The sequence below is a fragment of the Magallana gigas genome, chromosome 3 (assembly GCF_963853765.1).
Source record: "Magallana gigas chromosome 3, xbMagGiga1.1, whole genome shotgun sequence".
In the NCBI taxonomy this organism is placed as follows: domain Eukaryota; kingdom Metazoa; phylum Mollusca; class Bivalvia; order Ostreida; family Ostreidae; genus Magallana; species Magallana gigas.
The window spans coordinates 27,444,682-27,464,681 of NC_088855.1; the positions used below are offsets into that span (position 1 = coordinate 27,444,682).

The 20,000-nt window shown below is 37.1% G+C and overlaps 2 protein-coding genes across 3 annotated transcripts; both read right to left on the reverse strand.

Annotated features, from left to right (window-relative positions):
• Nucleotides 1-103: 103 nt before the first annotated feature.
• Nucleotides 104-1,978, reverse strand: LOC136273433 (uncharacterized). The gene is made up of 5 exons (XM_066077839.1): nucleotides 1,746-1,978; nucleotides 1,117-1,652; nucleotides 781-993; nucleotides 377-694; nucleotides 104-252 (listed from the first exon to the last, which is right to left on the reverse strand). The coding sequence occupies exons 1-5, from the start codon at nucleotides 1,961-1,963 to the stop codon at nucleotides 104-106; spliced, it is 1,434 nt and encodes a 477-aa protein (XP_065933911.1). The 5' UTR covers nucleotides 1,964-1,978.
• A 69-nt stretch (nucleotides 1,979-2,047) lies between these two features.
• On the reverse strand, nucleotides 2,048-4,619 carry LOC136273755 (uncharacterized). 2 transcript variants are annotated; one of them, XM_066079104.1, is made up of 7 exons: nucleotides 4,422-4,619; nucleotides 4,206-4,307; nucleotides 3,990-4,016; nucleotides 3,512-3,583; nucleotides 3,308-3,394; nucleotides 2,758-3,147; nucleotides 2,048-2,622 (listed from the first exon to the last, which is right to left on the reverse strand). In XM_066079104.1, exons 1-7 carry the CDS (start codon nucleotides 4,507-4,509, stop codon nucleotides 2,063-2,065), a joined length of 1,326 nt encoding a protein of 441 aa, XP_065935176.1. In that variant the 5' UTR covers nucleotides 4,510-4,619; the 3' UTR covers nucleotides 2,048-2,062. The 2 variants fall into 2 exon arrangements, with proteins under 2 accessions (XP_065935176.1, XP_065935177.1); XM_066079105.1 differs by lacking the exon at nucleotides 3,990-4,016.
• Nucleotides 4,620-20,000: the final 15,381 nt, after the last annotated feature.

Below are 20,000 nucleotides of genomic sequence, written 5' to 3' on the forward strand. Positions count from 1 at the left end.
ATAGATAAAAATCTATGAAAATTAATACAACTGTTAAAAGTAATCTCAAGAGTGATTATAATATAAAAGTTATAAAAAAAGCACACATGTAAATATATTTAAGTTAAAAGTACATTTCACTTTTACTATCATTTAATTTTTTGCTGTCATTCATGTCACTAATATCTTTTAATCTGCAATCACTTACATCACCAGAGTCTGCATCTTTGCTTTTATCTGTCTCAGCCTCATCGTGATGAGTAGGTACCTCAACTAAAAAGAAAAAGACATTAGGTACTGTAATGTTGCAGCCAGTCATTTAAACTTTTTTTTTCAAAATTATGAATTACTGCATAAATTGTTTCTAATTCTTATTTTAATTTAAAGCTCCTATTACCTGGATCTGACTGGGCCATCATCTGTCTATACTCAGCTACAGATGGGATGTTAAGGAGGGCAGGAGTAGCAGAAGTAGATGTACAAGTTGGTGTGACAGGATCCACACCTAACTCTACAGGATCCACACTTAACTCTACAGGCAGTGTGGGATCCAACATCTCCTCCTGTTGTTCATGGAATCCTTCATCTGCTTCAGAATGCTCTGGGTTTTCCTCCTCCACATCGGCATCATCAGCGAGTATCCGGACGGCCTCTCTGTAGTCAGTCACACCTTCTCCTGTTTGGGAGTAGAGGTACTCTATTCCTATCAGCTCTCCTGGTGAGGGTAGAAAGATTCAGTTGAAAATTGTATAAAATGAAATGTAAGATTTCTTGTCTAAAAAATACCTATAGCTCACCTACCCGTGTATTTTCCAGGTGGCTTGTAGTCGTCAAAGATTCCTCTGCCCAAGACCTCATTTGCCAACTTGTTAACAGAGTTCTTGAGCGGTCCACTGTATGTCATTGGGGCGTCTTCTTTGACATCAACTACTGCTGAACTCTTCCGGTCAGAATTCCATCTGAACAGACCATCCAATAGGAATACCTGGAAATTGATGTCCTTTGCCAGGGTTCCTATAAAAATATTTGAATAATTAAATAAATTTCAATGACAATTATAGATGTTTGATCTTTATAACATTGAATAAAAAAAAATGTTCATATTAATGAAAAGTATTGTGTTGAATCTGTTCTTACCTGGAATAAACCTGTTCATATGGAGATGGAAGCTTTCCAAAGAGGTGGAGCCTCTTGCACATCTGTAAACAGGAAGTTCAATGCCGCCTTTCTTCAAAGTGTTCACCTGTGTGTAGAGTCTAAGACCAGGGGGATCCTGGATGCAAGATACATGCTGACTCTGTATCTTCCAGATCTGCTGGATCTTCTCACTGTCAAACAAAGGCACTCCCTGTGTATCAAAACCTCTGGGGCCATCTAGGGATTCTAACAGGCTGGATATGAGCCTAGTTGTTTCAGCAGTGCCGCGGGTCACTCGTTTGCAGTGGAGTGCAAGCTCAGCTGTAGACAAGCGTCTTATGACATCATCCTCTGAGGGATTTTGGATGCACTGCTGAATCATCTCGGCTCGCTTAGCAGTCTTCAGTAAGTTGAGATCAGTCTCATCCCACTTGAAGATGCACTGGCTCAACTTCCCCATTAAAACACTGTACAGTTGATGCTTATCAGTGGTGCAGCCATAGGGAAAGCGGCGCATGAAGTGCCATATATCCAACCTAAAAAACATTGGCAATAAAATGTAAGACTCATAGTGCTATACCTAAAGCCATCTATATTATACATGTAAGAGCAAGAGAAATCATACACACCTGATATGAAGAAAGGGCCAGGCCTCCAAGTACTTATGCACAGATGAAGCTCCGCAGCAGTCACGGTCAACATAGAGTGCCTTGGGAGGAGGAACGCCAGCATTTCTGTACCGTGTAACAAGGCCATCCAACATCTGCTTCAAACCTGATCCCTCACCGACAGTCAAGACAGACATGAGGACTTGTCCATGCTCATTACCAATGTTGGTGGCCCACATTGCTGTCTTCCTCCCCTTTCCTATCAAATAAATGGCAATCATTATCCCCTGAACATAATTCAATGCTATTTTAGTATTATATTGAGAACATGCATAATTTTACATATTACATGTAGTAAGTATCTCATAAACTTCTTTTAAATGCATTAATGTGAAAAAATACTTCACTTTACCTCCAACAATATATAACTCATTAACATATATTTTCTTATCGAAAAACCTACCGGCAAGCTTGTTAGTGATTTTCTTTGTTGAGTCCATCTTGAGGACGGTCCCAAACTGTGACGTCATGTGGGCTTTGATGTAATCAACGCGGTTCAGAACATCTATCTGGTAGACCTTCATGAACCAGCGGTGTCTTGGTACAGCGGCAGCTGGAGGAGGCTCACTAAACTGAATCGGAGCAAAGAATCCCCTCTCTGCCGATGTCTTAAAGTCTCTGCAATGAGATAGATACAATTGTAAATTATTTAGATAAGACTCACCATGTTGTTCCCTTACCTGTTTCATCACTGCGCTGCTGCTGTTTCCAAGTCCTCTCTGTCTCAGAAGGCGTACAATCTTCAAATCGCAGGCATACTTTGAGGTAAGGATGCAAGGAAAGCGGGACCTTGTTGCATTGTCCAGTTGGTTAAGAACTCCCTCACTCCAACTAATAACTGTGAAAAAAAAAAAAAATTAAAATATTTACTGATATCACAAAAACATGTTCATACCCTATCATATTCTTTATTTCATTGACAGTATGTCAAAAAAGGTTTAAATTCCTGATTTAAAAAAATTGAAAGGCATACCCTTCTTATGGCAGTTGGAACAGCTAAGATATTCAGCTGCTATATTGTAGACAGAATCTACATCCACAACACGCCTGGTTTTCTGATGGACGCCTGCATTTGTCAACGTTCCGTTACAACCACTATGGGGGCAGTGAAACTGCGTATGGAACAAGTGGCGTGGCATCCAAAGAAAGAAACGATGTCCAAAGTATCGGTCCGGCTTGTTCAAGACTGCTCGGGACAGACTTGGCTGGGGTGGATCGTACCATAGCTTTGACACACGACTGAAATCAAATTCAGGACCTCGCTTCCCAGCATGAAAGAAGCTCTCCGATATCCACTGATGGTCAACTTCAGGAAGCGTCTTTTTCCAGCCAGAAGGAAGTGCTAGGCTATCCAACTCCGGTGCTGGAACAAAATCATTTAACATGCAATTACATTCATACCAATGTTCACATGTCATATCTTCGGATAAGAAACTTTTAGATATTAAAGTGTAAAATACACATTCAAAGTTTTAGATATTTTTTTAATTGTATTTTTACCACATTAAAGTAATTTGGCTAACCTGTGGATGAACTTGACTCTTGCTGCTGATTTCTTCCAACCATGGCAGCTGAAGTACTACTAGTCGGCCTGGAGGAACCGGAATCTTCTAAAATAAAATGTTAATCCATATTTGATATTCAAGTGTTATAAAATGTTGCTGCAGACAGGAAATTAAATATTTTTGTTTCTTATTAGGATATGTATTTTGGTATTAAAATATTACCAGATGTAGAAGTAGATGTAGATGATTTCCTCCTAACAGCCGATGCAAGATTTGGCGTAGGCTTTGGGATTCCTGTTGTTATGGAATTTACAACATGACTTAATGTTCAACATGTAAGAATTTTAAACAATTTACAATAATAGCCATATTATAAGCACGATTTCGTATAAGAAACAAAAACAATACTTAGATGAATACACATTTTCTCTCATTGTAATTAGAAAAATAGAATAAAAATAAAATGAAAATCTGATACATTTCCATAAAGTAATGATACACTATATACAGAAATGATTACATTTTGATGTTACATGTATGAAGGATTACACTGTGATTATGATTGATTTCACAAGTGCAAAACAAATGTAAAAGGAGACAGACACCACATATAGCCACTCTATATTTACTCGCCATAACCACACAGTACAACAAGCCCACTTGATAATATATAACAGACAAATTACCCTCATATACTTACTGATGAAGACAAGTATGTAGGAAGATTCTGTTATTCGAAGATAAATTTTAATATCAAAACTATTATAACAAACATAACAAACCCTATATTTTAATACACTATTGTTTGAAAAATTCAAATTGCTTTTTAAATGTTGACAGACAAAATAAATAGCCTCTCATTTTTTTAGCAGATTTTCTGAAAGAGTAAGACATGTAATTGACATGTAGTCCTCACCTTTGCCAGCTTTGCCTTCCACTTCCTCTAAGCATGCTATCAGTTCAGAGTCATCAACATGAACATCAAGGGTTCTGGTCTCTGAACTTGGCTTCTGATTCCCTAAAATGCAATTAATAATTAGCTTCAATATGAAGTATCAAAAACTTAATACATGTATTTCAGTCCTAAGGATTAAACATGTTAAACATATCTTATTTTAATATTCGAACGCACCAGGTGTCCTTCTCTGTTTTTCTTCTCTTTTCATCCTCACTAATTCCTTGCTCTCTTCAAATAGATAGACATATCTTCGGAGGGCCATCTTGTTAAGCCATCTATTGCCAACACCCTGGGTCTCTCCGGAAGTTTCATCCCTGGCAATCAAAAACGCAACCCACCCCGGAGCATTTTCAAGCAGCCATTTGAATGTCATTCCTCTGAAATAAAACAAGATTTTCTCAATAAAAACCATAAAAAAAAATTCTTCTAATTTGAATAAATCATTCAAAGGCATTTTTTACTAAATCAAGATGATGGTTGATTGTTTATGAAATTATCACAAAAAGTTAAAGAACAGAAACTAACATTTATTTCTATCTTAATGAAATTAATTATTGTTCGGTATTACCGGTTGTAAGCCTTCCGTCTCACGGATCCAATTGAGGGTCAGCTCAAACTTAGTGATGACAAGTCCAGTATTTCTTTCTCAAGCGGTTTTATTAAGCGTGATCGTATAGTTACAATAACATCAGCTAATAGCAGCCCAAATCAGGAGTCTGCACAATCTCATTTCATATGGGTATATATAAGGTTTTACTTATGATGGACAGTTTTGACTAGTTCGGCCCATATACGACGATCATGAGTGAACATTTAGTGTTCAAAATTAAGATTAATATTTTATTCCTAAATAAAGTAACAAAACCGTCAAAACTGCCAATCAAAGAGTCTGGATGCAGGATGTGGGTCTCCGAGTCCTGGGTCTCGGAGCCCCCCCACCTAGTATGAGGCATCACTTACTCACAATACGTTCATTCATACACGGCATAAAAGGTTACAAAGGTTAATATATAGAATACACAATACATGACTCAATATAGAATACTAGAGCATTCGTTGCAGACACAGAATCGCCAAATAGGTCACATGTTGTTAAACTCTCAATTTGGATATTATTCTGCCCGTATTATGACCTGGTTTCATAACATCATTTAGGAATACTACGCATTGCTACAAGAGTCACAGAGTTCATTCTGTCAATTATCATTAACACCATTCAGTGCGCAGCATCTAGGTACACATAAATATCATAGTGACCATTATGTAATACTAGCAATTCAAGGTCATAGCATGGCTATCTGTTTACATACGTCCCCCAAACAAAAGAAATATCCCGAAGGGAGATTTCTCATGCCTGGCGCCCGGAATAGGAAAGCGTCCTTGATCTACCCTTGATCAGACGAACTTCCTAGTGACATACCAGTCAGAACATCTATGTTAAGAGATAGTAACAAGTGACATGTTTCCACCTCCGGCTTGGAACATCATTCATCTACAAAAACAATCTATAACCAGGATGTATACATAAAATCATATATAGTTGTTTGATTATATCGCATTACGACCATGAAAACAATAATGAATAAAGTATGACAATAATGATCAAGATGAAAATAATCGTAATTCATCATCAAAGTAATACTAAGTATGGTTAAGCTTGATGTCACATATATATACAAAGTCAGTGCATGCTTATAAGTTCACAAAAATATCTCTTCCTTCCTAGGGGCGAGGTTCGCGTCATAAGTTCGGAGTCCATCGGTTTCTTCCTGAATTTCTCCAGAGTGAATCAACAAATACAAGATTTACATCAGCACAAGATAACGCACATTTCTACTTTAACACATTTCACATTTTTTAAATTTTCGCTAAATTTCACAATCCTTTCATAAGGAATACACAACTTCTTCGCGGCTGTAGCTCAATTATTCATCCATCATCGGCACCCGTGGATAGAGGGTCGGCGCGGATGGCGAGGCGACTTCTCGCGGAGCGTCTCCTGCGTTCCTCTGTTGCGTAGACATCGCGGCCTTCTCTTCCAGGTATTTACGTGCCAGCTCTGGGTCCGGTCTATAGTATTTGGTCCATGGAGATTCTTCATTTTTCTCCTCTCCAAGTAATTGTTGTGCTAGTTTAATCGAAATTGTCCCCGTGTTACTGGTCAATTTGCGAGTTTCGAGTCTTCCGCTCCGTCGGGGTTTCTCTTGGATCCTAGTGTCTTTCGAGATAGGTTCAAGTTCAATAATGTCACTAGAGGTCCATTTCTCTGGATTCACACCACAAAATACAGTGTCTTTGGAAGAACCTTTCTTATCTCCGTCACTACCCCTTTTTCGACAACCTGTCCAGCAACCACTACAGCATATACCACCCCACTTTTGAATAGTTTTACGTTTCTAAATACAAAGTCCTATCATTATTGTTACTGCCAAAGTTAAACACAAATAAAACCAGGGGCTTCCCACCCAAGATGAGAATTTTCTGGGTTGCAAATTAATAACTGGCAATTCCGCCATAAGTGTATTCATAGGGAAAACTTTTAAATTAATATATTTTGTCTTAAGATTGAACCATGAAAACCTGAGCAACCGTGTCCCTTACTCAAGATGTCGATAGTAATATTTGATTGTTTTTACCAATAATTTTTAATTCATTACAAAAATCAGTCGTATAGTTTCCTTACTTACTCGCTGTTTTATATATTTCGAGTATATGTTAAATCTCTTCAACTCCGCATATACAAATAACCGAGGGGCTATGTTCGCGTTTGCTAGTCAGCGTGTCTCAATACATGTTTTAATGTCACAGGGGGTCATCCTGTCATGTCTTTTTAAAAGCGTGCAATATATACAAAGCTAAGCTTATTCAAGATTATTTACATCTACATTATACGATAATAAAACTTTTTCAGTTTATTATTTTGGCTAATTCCTTCATAATAGCCAGACAATCTACAGCAAACTTTTGTTTGCTATTTTCCCTACGGGGCTTAGGGATTAGTTTACGCGGTTTAGGGATTGGTTTGAAGCCTAGACCTACTTTAGGGGCTATTTCATCTATTTCCATATTTTCATCTAAGGGTACATTTGGATTATCTAAGGGTATTTCATAGTCTTGACCACTATTTTCATCACATTGATTTGACTCATGGGTCTCATCCGATTCTGAATCTACGGTCTGATCATTCTCGTGTTTATACTGCTGATCATCCATGATCGTCTTAGCTCTTATACGTCTTTGAAGTTCTGCTAGGGGAATATCCTCTTCGTCTGAAGATCCTTCTCTTTCCCATTGTTTGGACTGTATAGCTCTTTCCAATGGTTCTGGTTGCATGTCTTCATTTTCTGACGACGATTCATCTTCCGGTGGCACCACATAGTTAGTTTTTCTTAGAGTTCTTCCACCATCTTCAGTAGTTTGTGAAAGGGGCCAGTGCGAAATATCTGCCAGTCTTAATTGTCGTGCGTGGCATTTGGTGGTTAATCCAGTCAATTGATCTCTCACCACGAAACTAACTGGTCCTTTCTGCTCTATGATTCGATAATATGGTAGCCACTTTTTATCTAACTTATTTTGTCTTCTGTTGTTCTTAAGGTAGACAGGGTCACCTACCTGAAAATTTTCATCTTTGCTTCTCTTATCGGCCTGAGCTTTCTGTTTCTTCTTGGCTTCCTTCAAATTACGATGTACTAGCAGGAAAGCTTTATGTTGTTCTTGAAGGGTGATCTTGTGTTGATCTTCTCCCGCATATCTCCTTCGAGGTTTCATTAACGTATCAAGAGGTAATACGACATCTCTGTTGTACATAAGGTAATATGGGGAAAACTTTGACGAATCGTTAGGATGGAAACGAATGGCTGCCAACGTCTGATTAAGATGAATATCCCATGTTTGAGCGTTGTCTGTTGTTTTCTTAGCCATCACGTCATGTAGAGTTCTATGAAATCGTTCTACTTTACCATTACCTTGAGGGCTGTAATAAGATGTTTTGATATGGTTGATATTCAATTCTTTTAAAGTTTCTTCCACTTTCTTATTCACATTTTCTGTTCCGTTGTCTGTGAGGATTTGAAGAGGACAGCCATATCTTGGATATATTTCTTCTAAGATAAGATGTACTATGTTGTCAGCTGACTTATCAGGAACGGGAAAAGCCTCTGGCCAACCAGAGTAGATGTCAATAAAAGAAACTATGTACTTGTTTCCCGACAAGGATGTTGGATATGGTCCTGATAGATCAAGTCCTACTTTAGCCATTGGAAAAGGTGGTATATCTGTCTCTTGAAGTGGAGGTTGATTTTTCTTATTGCTCCTCGTTTGGCATACTACACATCCTTCTATATAAGAGTATAACCTTTTGTACAAATTTGGTATGTAGTACTTTTGTCTGATTACGTCATATGTTTTGTCCACTCCCATATGTCCAAGTCCGTCATGATATTGCTGCACTACTAAAAGTTCTAACTCACGTGGTACATACAGGCGAAGTTTTGGGCCTTCTGAGTCTCCATCTGAAAGATAGTACATTAAACCATCAATTTCCAAAAACTTTTTTTCTTCGGTTGCCGTTGCTGTTCCTTTATTTAACCGATTCTTCAGTTTCTTGATCTGCTCATCGTGATGTTGACTTTCTTTGATGTTGATTTCTTCTGGTAGATCAATAAAGGGTTTGACCAATTCGTCGTGTTGCTTAACTTCACATCTGGCTAATCTCTTAGGCGAAAAGGCATTGGAGTTAAGTACGTTCACTTCAAAGAAATTGTCCTTAACATCTGGTTCATCATGCTCTGATTGTTCTTCCTCTTCACACTCGAGGTTGACTGTCGGTAATCGGGATAAGAGATCTGCACAGCAGTTAAATCTTCCTTCTATGTACTCTACCTTACAGTTATATCCTGCAATACTTAAAGCCCATAGTTGAATTTTCTTATTTTGCATTGGAGATTCTAAGATATACTTGAGCGGCTTATGGTCTGTTCTTATAGTAAACTGAGCACCGTGTAAATAATGGTCTAACTTCTGAAGGGCGTAATGGATTGCAAATGCCTCCTTTTCTATGGTTGACCACTTTTCTTGAGTTTTACTCAGCTTGTGGGATAAGTAATATATTGGCTTATCTTCTCCCTCATCTGTCTTTTGAGTAAGGCACGCTCCAATACAATTGTCGCTGGCATCGGTGTACAGGATGTAAGGCTTATTAGTATCTGGATATGCTAGTGAAGGCACTACCGTTAAACTTTCTTTAATAAAGTCAAACGCTTTTTGGCAACATGGTGTCCATTTGAACCTTGCATATTTCCTGGTTAAGTCAATCAATGGTTCCGCAATCTTAGAGAAGTTCGGTATAAATCTCCTGTAATAACTACACATACCTATAAAGCCACGAACTTCTCGGACTGTAGTGGGCGCTGGTAACTTTCTTATAGCTTCGACTTTCTTTGGATCAGGTGTAACGCCATGTTCATCAATGATGAAACCAAGATATTCTGTCTGTTCCTTGAAGAAACTACATTTCTTTAGCTTCATTTTAAGTCCATGCTTCCTTAGGCGGTTGAAAACGTCTTGAATATGCCGAAGATGATCTTCCGGTGTCTCTGAGAATATAAGAATGTCATCCAGGTATGCGATGGCAAACTCCTCTTGTCCTTGAAGAGCTATGTTCATCAGCTCTTGAAAGACTGCTGGTGCATTACTCAACCCAAATGGCATCCGGTTAAATTGGAATAGTCCTTTGTGACATGCAAAGGCCGTTTTTTCTTTACTTGAATCTTCTAATTTCACTTGCCAATATCCACTCTTTAAGTCTAGTGCAGTGAAATATTTTGCCTTACCTAGTAAACATAGGATGTCATCAATCAACGGTAGCGGGAATGATACGGGTTTCACTATCTTATTCAAGCTTCTAAAGTCAACGCACATCCGGTCTGATCCGTCCTTTTTCTTCACCACTACTAAGGGAAATGACCAAGGCGATTGTGATCTCTCAATTATCTTTGCGTCCATCATTTCCAGTATGGCCTTGTCAATTATCTGTCTTTTATTTAAGGGTACACGGTAGGGTCTGTTCTTTATTGGGTGGTGATCTCCAGTTTCTATCTTCATTTTAACAGTATCAGTCACTCCAAGGTCACTGTCTTTCTTTGCAAATAAATCATTGTTTTTGCTCACAAGTCTGTTGATTGAGTGTTCAAATCTTCTAGGTACATCAATTTCTTCTTTTGTGTCTTGAGTAGTCTGTATTTCTGAGATTTCCTTCTGTTTTAATGCGGTAATTCGTCCTACTATGTAGCCTCTTGGAATTTTATAATTTTTGTTAGTTTGGTTAACGAAGATCATTGGAACTTTCTTATCCTTCCGAACTATACAAACGGCGTCTTTTAAATATAGTCCTGGGTCTTCCATAATGCAGTTATTGTCTATGCTGTTCACTTCAACCAAGTCATTTTTTTCCAGAGGAAAATTGTTATTTATTTTTCCATAGAATACAGTCACCGTGTTTGGTCTCATAATAAGTTTCTTAGGAGTTCTTACAATAGTTAAGATGTGTAAATCTTCTTTAAGTTCCGCGTATACTTTGCCATCAATACGCATGAGTCCAAGATCAAAGTATAAACGAACATTGTTTTTCTTGAGCCAATCACGACCGAGAATCATGTTTCGGTTGAGTCCCTTTGTCACATAAAGTCTGTGGTCTAAAGTTAACCCTGAAATCTTAAAGGAAATATTTACATACCCTATCGCAATTAAAGAATTGCCATTTGCTGCTTGTAAAGAGGGGATGTCATTATTAAACAACTTGGGGCGGGGAAATAGATTATCATACATTTTCTTACTAATTAGAGATACGGCTGCGCCTGTATCTACCAAAGCTCTAAATTTATTTTTACCTACTTTTAATAAACAGCTACTGGGGTTGTTAGTAAAATTAATTTCATATGTAGGTCTTTGTTGAAAGTTCTTTCTTCGGGCTTCAACGAAGGAAGAACGTCTTAGTTTTCCTGTTTTTGTTTGTCAAAATAAGAGCGCGATTTGAAATTTTGAGACGATCCCCTATTTACTTGGTCGCTAGATTTATATGTTCGGCCTTGACGATTTGATGGTCTGCCCCGATTTTGCTGCGTTCTTTGATACATATGCGAGCCCCAACAATCTGCACGCACATGACCTACTTTACCACAATTCCAACATTCCACAGGCGAACGGGGTCTCTGCTCTATATTATGGACGGGTTTGTTTTGACTGGGTCGTTTATCTATCTGAGTACGGGACCTGACTTGGGATTTATTTTGAGTACAAAATCGAGCCCTATGACCCGTCTGTTTACATTTAAAACACCTACTATTACGCGCATGGTCAATTTCCATTGGTTCTACATGCCTTGTTTCTACTGAGGTAAGATTATCTGCTCTATCCTTTAATAAGGGAAGAGTAGTATCAAAATTTGAAGGAGTTCGTCTGTTGTCATTACTTTGTACAATTTCTGTCATATTTGACCCTCTTATCGCTAGTCTCTGTCTCAGATTTTGTTCTCGCATTGCTATTTGAATTGCGGATTCTAAATCTTTAGGGTTTTCTCGCAAAATTTTCATTCTGAGGTAGTCGAATGTCAACCCGTCACAAAAGATATCTACTAACTGTTGTTGTATCAAAGGGTCTTTTAGTCTGTCATTACTGTAGGCGTCTTCCGCGATTTGCAATAGTCTCTCGGCGAACAACTGAACACTTTCATTTGAATGTTGTCGAGTCTTACGCATTACTGCTAACGCGTGTTGGGGGTCTGTTATTTCTGCAAATCTATTTTTAAGGGATTCCTTAAGATCGTTCCAAGATGGGATTTCTTCAGACGCATCTGTTTCATCTAAATACCTTTTAATATAATCCCCAACTGAACCCTTACTCGTTATGTATGCAAGCATGGGGATCTCATGACCTTGTTTCCCAGACATAACACTGTACTTTTCAACTTCCTTTATCCACTGTTTAAATTTTTGAGCATCTCCCTCAAAAGGAGTTATCACAGAAGATAGGGGCACTGAGAGTGCGGCTGTTATAGCTTTAACTTGACCAATAAAAAAATCTTTTTCATCATCCTGATCTGGGACTCGGTGTCGAGTTTCACGAGTTTCATACGGCCTAGCATCATGATATGTTTCAAAAGTATTTTGTTTAACCTGCTCTTTTTCTGGGAATTTTTGACCTGTTTCTTGCCCTTTATTTTCATTGTTCTGACCCAACCCCGCGAATTGTTTTTCTAATTGCTCCATTTGATTTCTAAGTTCTTTTTTATAAAACCCATCACCTGTTGCCATATTGGTTGCATAGACAAAGTTGTTTACTTCGAGATAGCTATAAGAGACATATAGAAATGGTTCTTACCTTACTCTGTATTGAACTTCGCTCAGTCCTGGTCACTGGCACCAAGAAAGTTCATGTAAGCCTTCCGTCTCACGGATCCAATTGAGGGTCAGCTCAAACTTAGTGATGACAAGTCCAGTATTTCTTTCTCAAGCGGTTTTATTAAGCGTGATCGTATAGTTACAATAACATCAGCTAATAGCAGCCCAAATCAGGAGTCTGCACAATCTCATTTCATATGGGTATATATAAGGTTTTACTTATGATGGACAGTTTTGACTAGTTCGGCCCATATACGACGATCATGAGTGAACATTTAGTGTTCAAAATTAAGATTAATATTTTATTCCTAAATAAAGTAACAAAACCGTCAAAACTGCCAATCAAAGAGTCTGGATGCAGGATGTGGGTCTCCGAGTCCTGGGTCTCGGAGCCCCCCCACCTAGTATGAGGCATCACTTACTCACAATACGTTCATTCATACACGGCATAAAAGGTTACAAAGGTTAATATATAGAATACACAATACATGACTCAATATAGAATACTAGAGCATTCGTTGCAGACACAGAATCGCCAAATAGGTCACATGTTGTTAAACTCTCAATTTGGATATTATTCTGCCCGTATTATGACCTGGTTTCATAACATCATTTAGGAATACTACGCATTGCTACAAGAGTCACAGAGTTCATTCTGTCAATTATCATTAACACCATTCAGTGCGCAGCATCTAGGTACACATAAATATCATAGTGACCATTATGTAATACTAGCAATTCAAGGTCATAGCATGGCTATCTGTTTACACGGTACATGCACTTTAATTGACTTAATATTGTCACAATAGAATGCCAATTACCGAAACTGTCCAAACTGGATTGTATGTTGTCCGAGCAGATGCTTTACATTCTTAACATCTCCCCCCAAGGCGTTTACGGATCGCTCTGCCTGGGTCTTTATCCGGATGACACTCTCGGATTCAGCTCGGTTCCGTTCCCTGTGTTCCGTTTTCACGGCTCTCGCAGCAGCACCGTCACTGAGGGACAAAATTCCTGAGGGCAATCGTTGGAATGTGGGCACTAAGGAACTCATGACACTGAAAAATAATCATTGTTATTTTATCAAATTTATCTTGTTCTAAAATGATGACCGGAAACACATGAATGTACCTAATATGGAGATAAACAAAATGCTTCCGGAAAAATTTTCCTTATGTGACTTCAAAATAAATTTTGAAACATTCAATAAAAAATCTAAAAAGCTCTGAATAAAAGGAATTGTATTTTAAATACTTATGTTTCAAATAAGTACACGGTATAAATTTAAGTAAAACCAAAATATTTTTTCGGTGTCCTTAAATGTCATCTTACATCATAGCAGATACAGTACTATAGAAAGATGATAGAGTAATAACAACACTTGTCTTGAAAATCTAACTAATTACTTCATTATAATTTCATTATAAAAAAATTCAAACAATTTACTTGTTAATGAATTTATTGCTTCAAAGTTATTCCTATACATGATTAATTTAAAAACATTAAGTCCATTTAATAGTGTTTTGATGTCAAGATGATTTATGATGATTTTTTTATATAAAAATGTTATATAGATATATTTTGTAAGGGTGATCCAAAGATTAATACATACAAATGATATGAATAAATCAAACTATTAAATACATGAAATTCAGATTAATACTTACGGAAAAAAAGTTGTTATAAAAATCCAGAAAATTAAACAATGCAAAAGTGCAGGTATCAAGTGGTGATTTGCGGTAAAGTGTCTCTTCATACAGCGATGGGAGAAAAGTGAGCAGGTACCTAAGAAACAAATGTTATATAGATTCAAACCATGACACCTGACATCCAGGTAAACACACATGGCCTACCCCACACTATCAACCTGCCTAGCAAATTCTGCACAGGTATATAGGTATACTGACTTTATTAACAGGTACACTGATAATGATGAATTAACAATGGGATGTCAGGGTACCCCATCAGTTGCACCTTTCACACATGGCCAGTCTCATACTGTGACAAACTAAATGTGATGCAGTATTTGGACAATGTTCAAAGGTGAAACACCTGTCAACACCCCCACCCCCCACAACTCATTTCTGTAACTACTTACAGTAGATAATGATTTCAATCATCAATTAATTCAACCAAAAAATGCTATTCTATGCATAAAATCTGCATTTTTAACTTAAATCACTTTAAATCACTTTAAACATGTTTTACCGGTGTTGATATATTTTTTATTATTTTCAACACATTTTCCAATTCTTTGACATAATCAATTAAATATCTCAAGAAAACATGCAACCTTACCTGAGATAAGCAAATTTATTCCATTATACTTTGCATAAACTAAATCAAAATATCTAGGGCATCTGTAACACAATGGCGACCATTAAAGATGCTATTTTGGAAGCTGATAAATAACAAACTCTGATTGGTCAAAAACCTCAAATTGAGGTTCGGACGCTGCCTGAATTTGTGGTTTAAGTGGATGTGATTGGATATCCAAACCAAGAAATTTGTGGTTGAATTGCATGTGATTGGATATCCAAACCACGACTCATGAGTGAATCTTAGAGCTAGCCGGGCGGTGATTTACTTGTATTCGCCTTGTCGCCTTTGGCTCACCTGTGTCCTTCGCTTCACTTTTGCGGTCCATCTTCTCGGCGGGATTCAATCACCCGCAACGGAAATTAATATCACAAATTAATCACACACAAAAATAAATGACTGAGTGTTAAATCAAATGGACTCCAATTGAAATACCGGGTTCCGATTTTTGGCGCTGAATGTGTATCAAAAACATTTAATTGATAATCCTACGTTCCTTTCAAATAACTCGAACTGAAGAAAGCGCTGAAAAATGACATTGTGAAATGAAGTTGTTTCCTATGTTCATATTCTATATTGAAGACGAACTTCGTTTTATTTTAATATGTCCCATACACGAAGGTTATCGCAAAAAATTCATTAAGCCTTATTACTGGGGGGATATAAACCTTCAATGTCTAAACTTTTGCAGCTTTTTAATGCTTGTTAGCTTAAAAATTAGAACAGATTTATTTAAGGCATATTAGATGTTGATATCATATGTACACTTCTGTCACATTCTCCTGTTAACCTACCTGTACGTGTATATTGTTTATATTTAGATATTTATTGCACTGATAAGCTGTACAGCTTAAAGTTAATACAGAACTGAACTGTATCGGTTCATCGGTAAATTAGTTACTTGTTGCTTGAATTTCCTAAGGCAATTATGGATTTGCACTTAATTACCCTCATTATGATAGTGATGACTGTACATGTACGGAGGTGTTAATTGGTGACTTATTGGACCAATCATTGCGCTCTTAACCCCAGGTGGTAGTTAAACGGTTGTCGCGGGCGCGCCAAGCGCTAAGTACAGCTTCTTCAAAGCGAATTTTCTTGTTTCCAATTCAATATATGACAACAGCAGTCAATGTACTATTTTCTTCAGTTTTAAGTTCTTGAGACCATTAAAATGTTTTAATTTATATACATAAAGTAATTCTCGAGAACGAACACCGTTTTCCCACCAAAACCTGATATGTTAATGATTCCATTCGACTGCAATTGAAATATCCGATTAGTTGCACTAAAAAAAATTAATAGAAAAAGTGTAATCTCAAACAAGACACTGTTAGCAATCTTTGTCCGTATTGTTCCGTTTGGTGTCTAAAAGTAAGCGGTTTTGTAAACGCAAAGTCTAGTCAGACGTTTCTTTTTTCCGGATGAAAACAGAACATCATAATGTACCAAAGTGATTTTGTTACCAATGAGCACTGTTGGGTCTTCAAAGATGTAACTATACCACCTGCTTTCTCCATCCCATCGATGTGCTGGTGGGTTTTTTTTTTCTTTCAATTCATCGAGGAATAGTTTTTGCAAGAACGCTTATTTGAATGAGATTAAAAAAAAGAGAACGTCTGAAGTGAATCGGTCATAGAACAGATTTATTTAAGGCATATTAGATGTTGATATCATATGTACACTTCTGTCACATTCTCTTGTTAACCTACCTGTACGTGTATATTGTTTATATTTAGATATTTATTGCACTGATAAGCTGTACAGCTTAAAGTTAATACAGAACTGAACTGTATCGGTTCATCGGTAAATTAGTTAATTGTTGCTTGAATTTCCTAAGGCAATTATGGATTTGCACTTAATTACCCTCATTATGATAGTGATGACTGTACATGTACGGAGGTGTTAATTGGTGACTTATTGGACCAATCATTGCGCTCTTAACCCCAGGTGGTAGTTAAACGGTTGTCGCGGGTGCGCCAAGCGCTAAGTACAGCTTCTTCAAAGCGAATTTTCTTGTTTCCAATTCAATATATGACAACAGCAGTCAATGTACTATTTTCTTCAGTTTTAAGTTCTTGAGACCATTAAAATGTTTTAATTTATATACATAAAGTAATTGTCGAGAACGAACACCGTTTTCCCACCAAAACCTGATATGTTAATGATTCCATTCGACTGCAATTGAAATATCCGATTAATTGCACTAAAAAAAAATAATAGAAAAAGTGTAATCTCAAACAAGACACTGTTAGCAATCTTCGTCCGTATTGTTCCGTTTGGTGTCTAAAAGTAAGCGGTTTTGTAAACGCAAAGTCTAGTCAGACGTTTCTTTTTTCCGGATGAAAACAGAACATCATAATGTACCAAAGTGATTTTGTTACCAATGAGCACTGTTGGGTCTTCAAAGATGTAACTATACCACCTGCTTTCTCCATCCCATCGATGTGCTGGTGGGTTTTTTTTTTCTTTCAATTCATCGATGAATAGTTTTTGCAAGAACGCTTATTTGAATGAGATTAAAAAAAAGAGAACGTCTGAAGTGAATCGGTCATCTCCATAAGAAACAGAGGAAACATGTAATCGAAACAGTGATGTACCAAAGTGATTTTGTTACCAATGAGCACTGTTGGGTCTTCAAAGATGTAACTATACCACCTGCTTTCTCCATCCCATCGATGTGCTGGTGGGGGTTTTTTTTTCTTTCAATTCATCGATGAATAGTTTTTGCAAGAACGCTTATTTGAATGAGATTAAAAAAAAGAGAACGTCTGAAGTGAATCGGTCATAGAACAGATTTATTTAAGGCATATTAGATGTTGATATCATATGTACACTTCTGTCACATTCTCTTGTTAACCTACCTGTACGTGTATATTGTTTATATTTAGATATTTATTGCACTGATAAGCTGTACAGCTTAAAGTTAATACAGAACTGAACTGTATCGGTTCATCGGTAAATTAGTTACTTGTTGCTTGAATTTCCTAAGGCAATTATGGATTTGCACTTAATTACCCTCATTATGATAGTGATGACTGTACATGTACGGAGGTGTTAATTGGTGACTTATTGGACCAATCATTGCGCTCTTAACCCCAGGTGGTAGTTAAACGGTTGTCGCGGGTGCGCCAAGCGCTAAGTACAGCTTCTTCAAAGCGAATTTTCTTGTTTCCAATTCAATATATGACAACAGCAGTCAATGTACTATTTTCTTCAGTTTTAAGTTCTTGAGACCATTAAAATGTTTTAATTTATATACATAAAGTAATTCTCGAGAACGAACACCGTTTTCCCACCAAAACCTGATATGTTAATGATTCCATTCGACTGCAATTGAAATATCCGATTAATTGCACTAAAAAAAAATAATAGAAAAAGTGTAATCTCAAACAAGACACTGTTAGCAATCTTCGTCCGTATTGTTCCGTTTGGTGTCTAAAAGTAAGCGGTTTTGTAAACGCAAAGTCTAGTCAGACGTTTCTTTTTTCCGGATGAAAACAGAACATCATAATGTACCAAAGTGATTTTGTTACCAATGAGCACTGTTGGGTCTTCAAAGATGTAACTATACCACCTGCTTTCTCCATCCCATCGATGTGCTGGTGGGTTTTTTTTTTCTTTCAATTCATCGAGGAATAGTTTTTGCAAGAACGCTTATTTGAATGAGATTAAAAAAAAGAGAACGTCTGAAGTGAATCGGTCATCTCCATAAGAAACAGAGGAAACATGTAATCGAAACAGTGATGTACCAAAGTGATTTTGTTACCAATGAGCACTGTTGGGTCTTCAAAGATGTAACTATACCACCTGCTTTCTCCATCCCATCGATGTGCTGGTGGGTTTTTTTTTTCTTTCAATTCATCGATGAATAGTTTTTGCAAGAACGCTTATTTGAATGAGATTAAAAAAAAGAGAACGTCTGAAGTGAATCGGTCATAGAACAGATTTATTTAAGGCATATTAGATGTTGATATCATATGTACACTTCTGTCACATTCTCTTGTTAACCTACCTGTACGTGTATATTGTTTATATTTAGATATTTATTGCACTGATAAGCTGTACAGCTTAAAGTTAATACAGAACTGAACTGTATCGGTTCATCGGTAAATTAGTTAATTGTTGCTTGAATTTCCTAAGGCAATTATGGATTTGCACTTAATTACCCTCATTATGATAGTGATGACTGTACATGTACGGAGGTGTTAATTGGTGACTTATTGGACCAATCATTGCGCTCTTAACCCCAGGTGGTAGTTAAACGGTTGTCGCGGGTGCGCCAAGCGCTAAGTACAGCTTCTTCAAAGCGAATTTTCTTGTTTCCAATTCAATATATGACAACAGCAGTCAATGTACTATTTTCTTCAGTTTTAAGTTCTTGAGACCATTAAAATGTTTTAATTTATATACATAAAGTAATTGTCGAGAACGAACACCGTTTTCCCACCAAAACCTGATATGTTAATGATTCCATTCGACTGCAATTGAAATATCCGATTAATTGCACTAAAAAAAAATAATAGAAAAAGTGTAATCTCAAACAAGACACTGTTAGCAATCTTCGTCCGTATTGTTCCGTTTGGTGTCTAAAAGTAAGCGGTTTTGTAAACGCAAAGTCTAGTCAGACGTTTCTTTTTTCCGGATGAAAACAGAACATCATAATGTACCAAAGTGATTTTGTTACCAATGAGCACTGTTGGGTCTTCAAAGATGTAACTATACCACCTGCTTTCTCCATCCCATCGATGTGCTGGTGGGTTTTTTTTTTCTTTCAATTCATCGAGGAATAGTTTTTGCAAGAACGCTTATTTGAATGAGATTAAAAAAAAGAGAACGTCTGAAGTGAATCGGTCATCTCCATAAGAAACAGAGGAAACATGTAATCGAAACAGTGATGTACCAAAGTGATTTTGTTACCAATGAGCACTGTTGGGTCTTCAAAGATGTAACTATACCACCTGCTTTCTCCATCCCATCGATGTGCTGGTGGGTTTTTTTTTTCTTTCAATTCATCGATGAATAGTTTTTGCAAGAA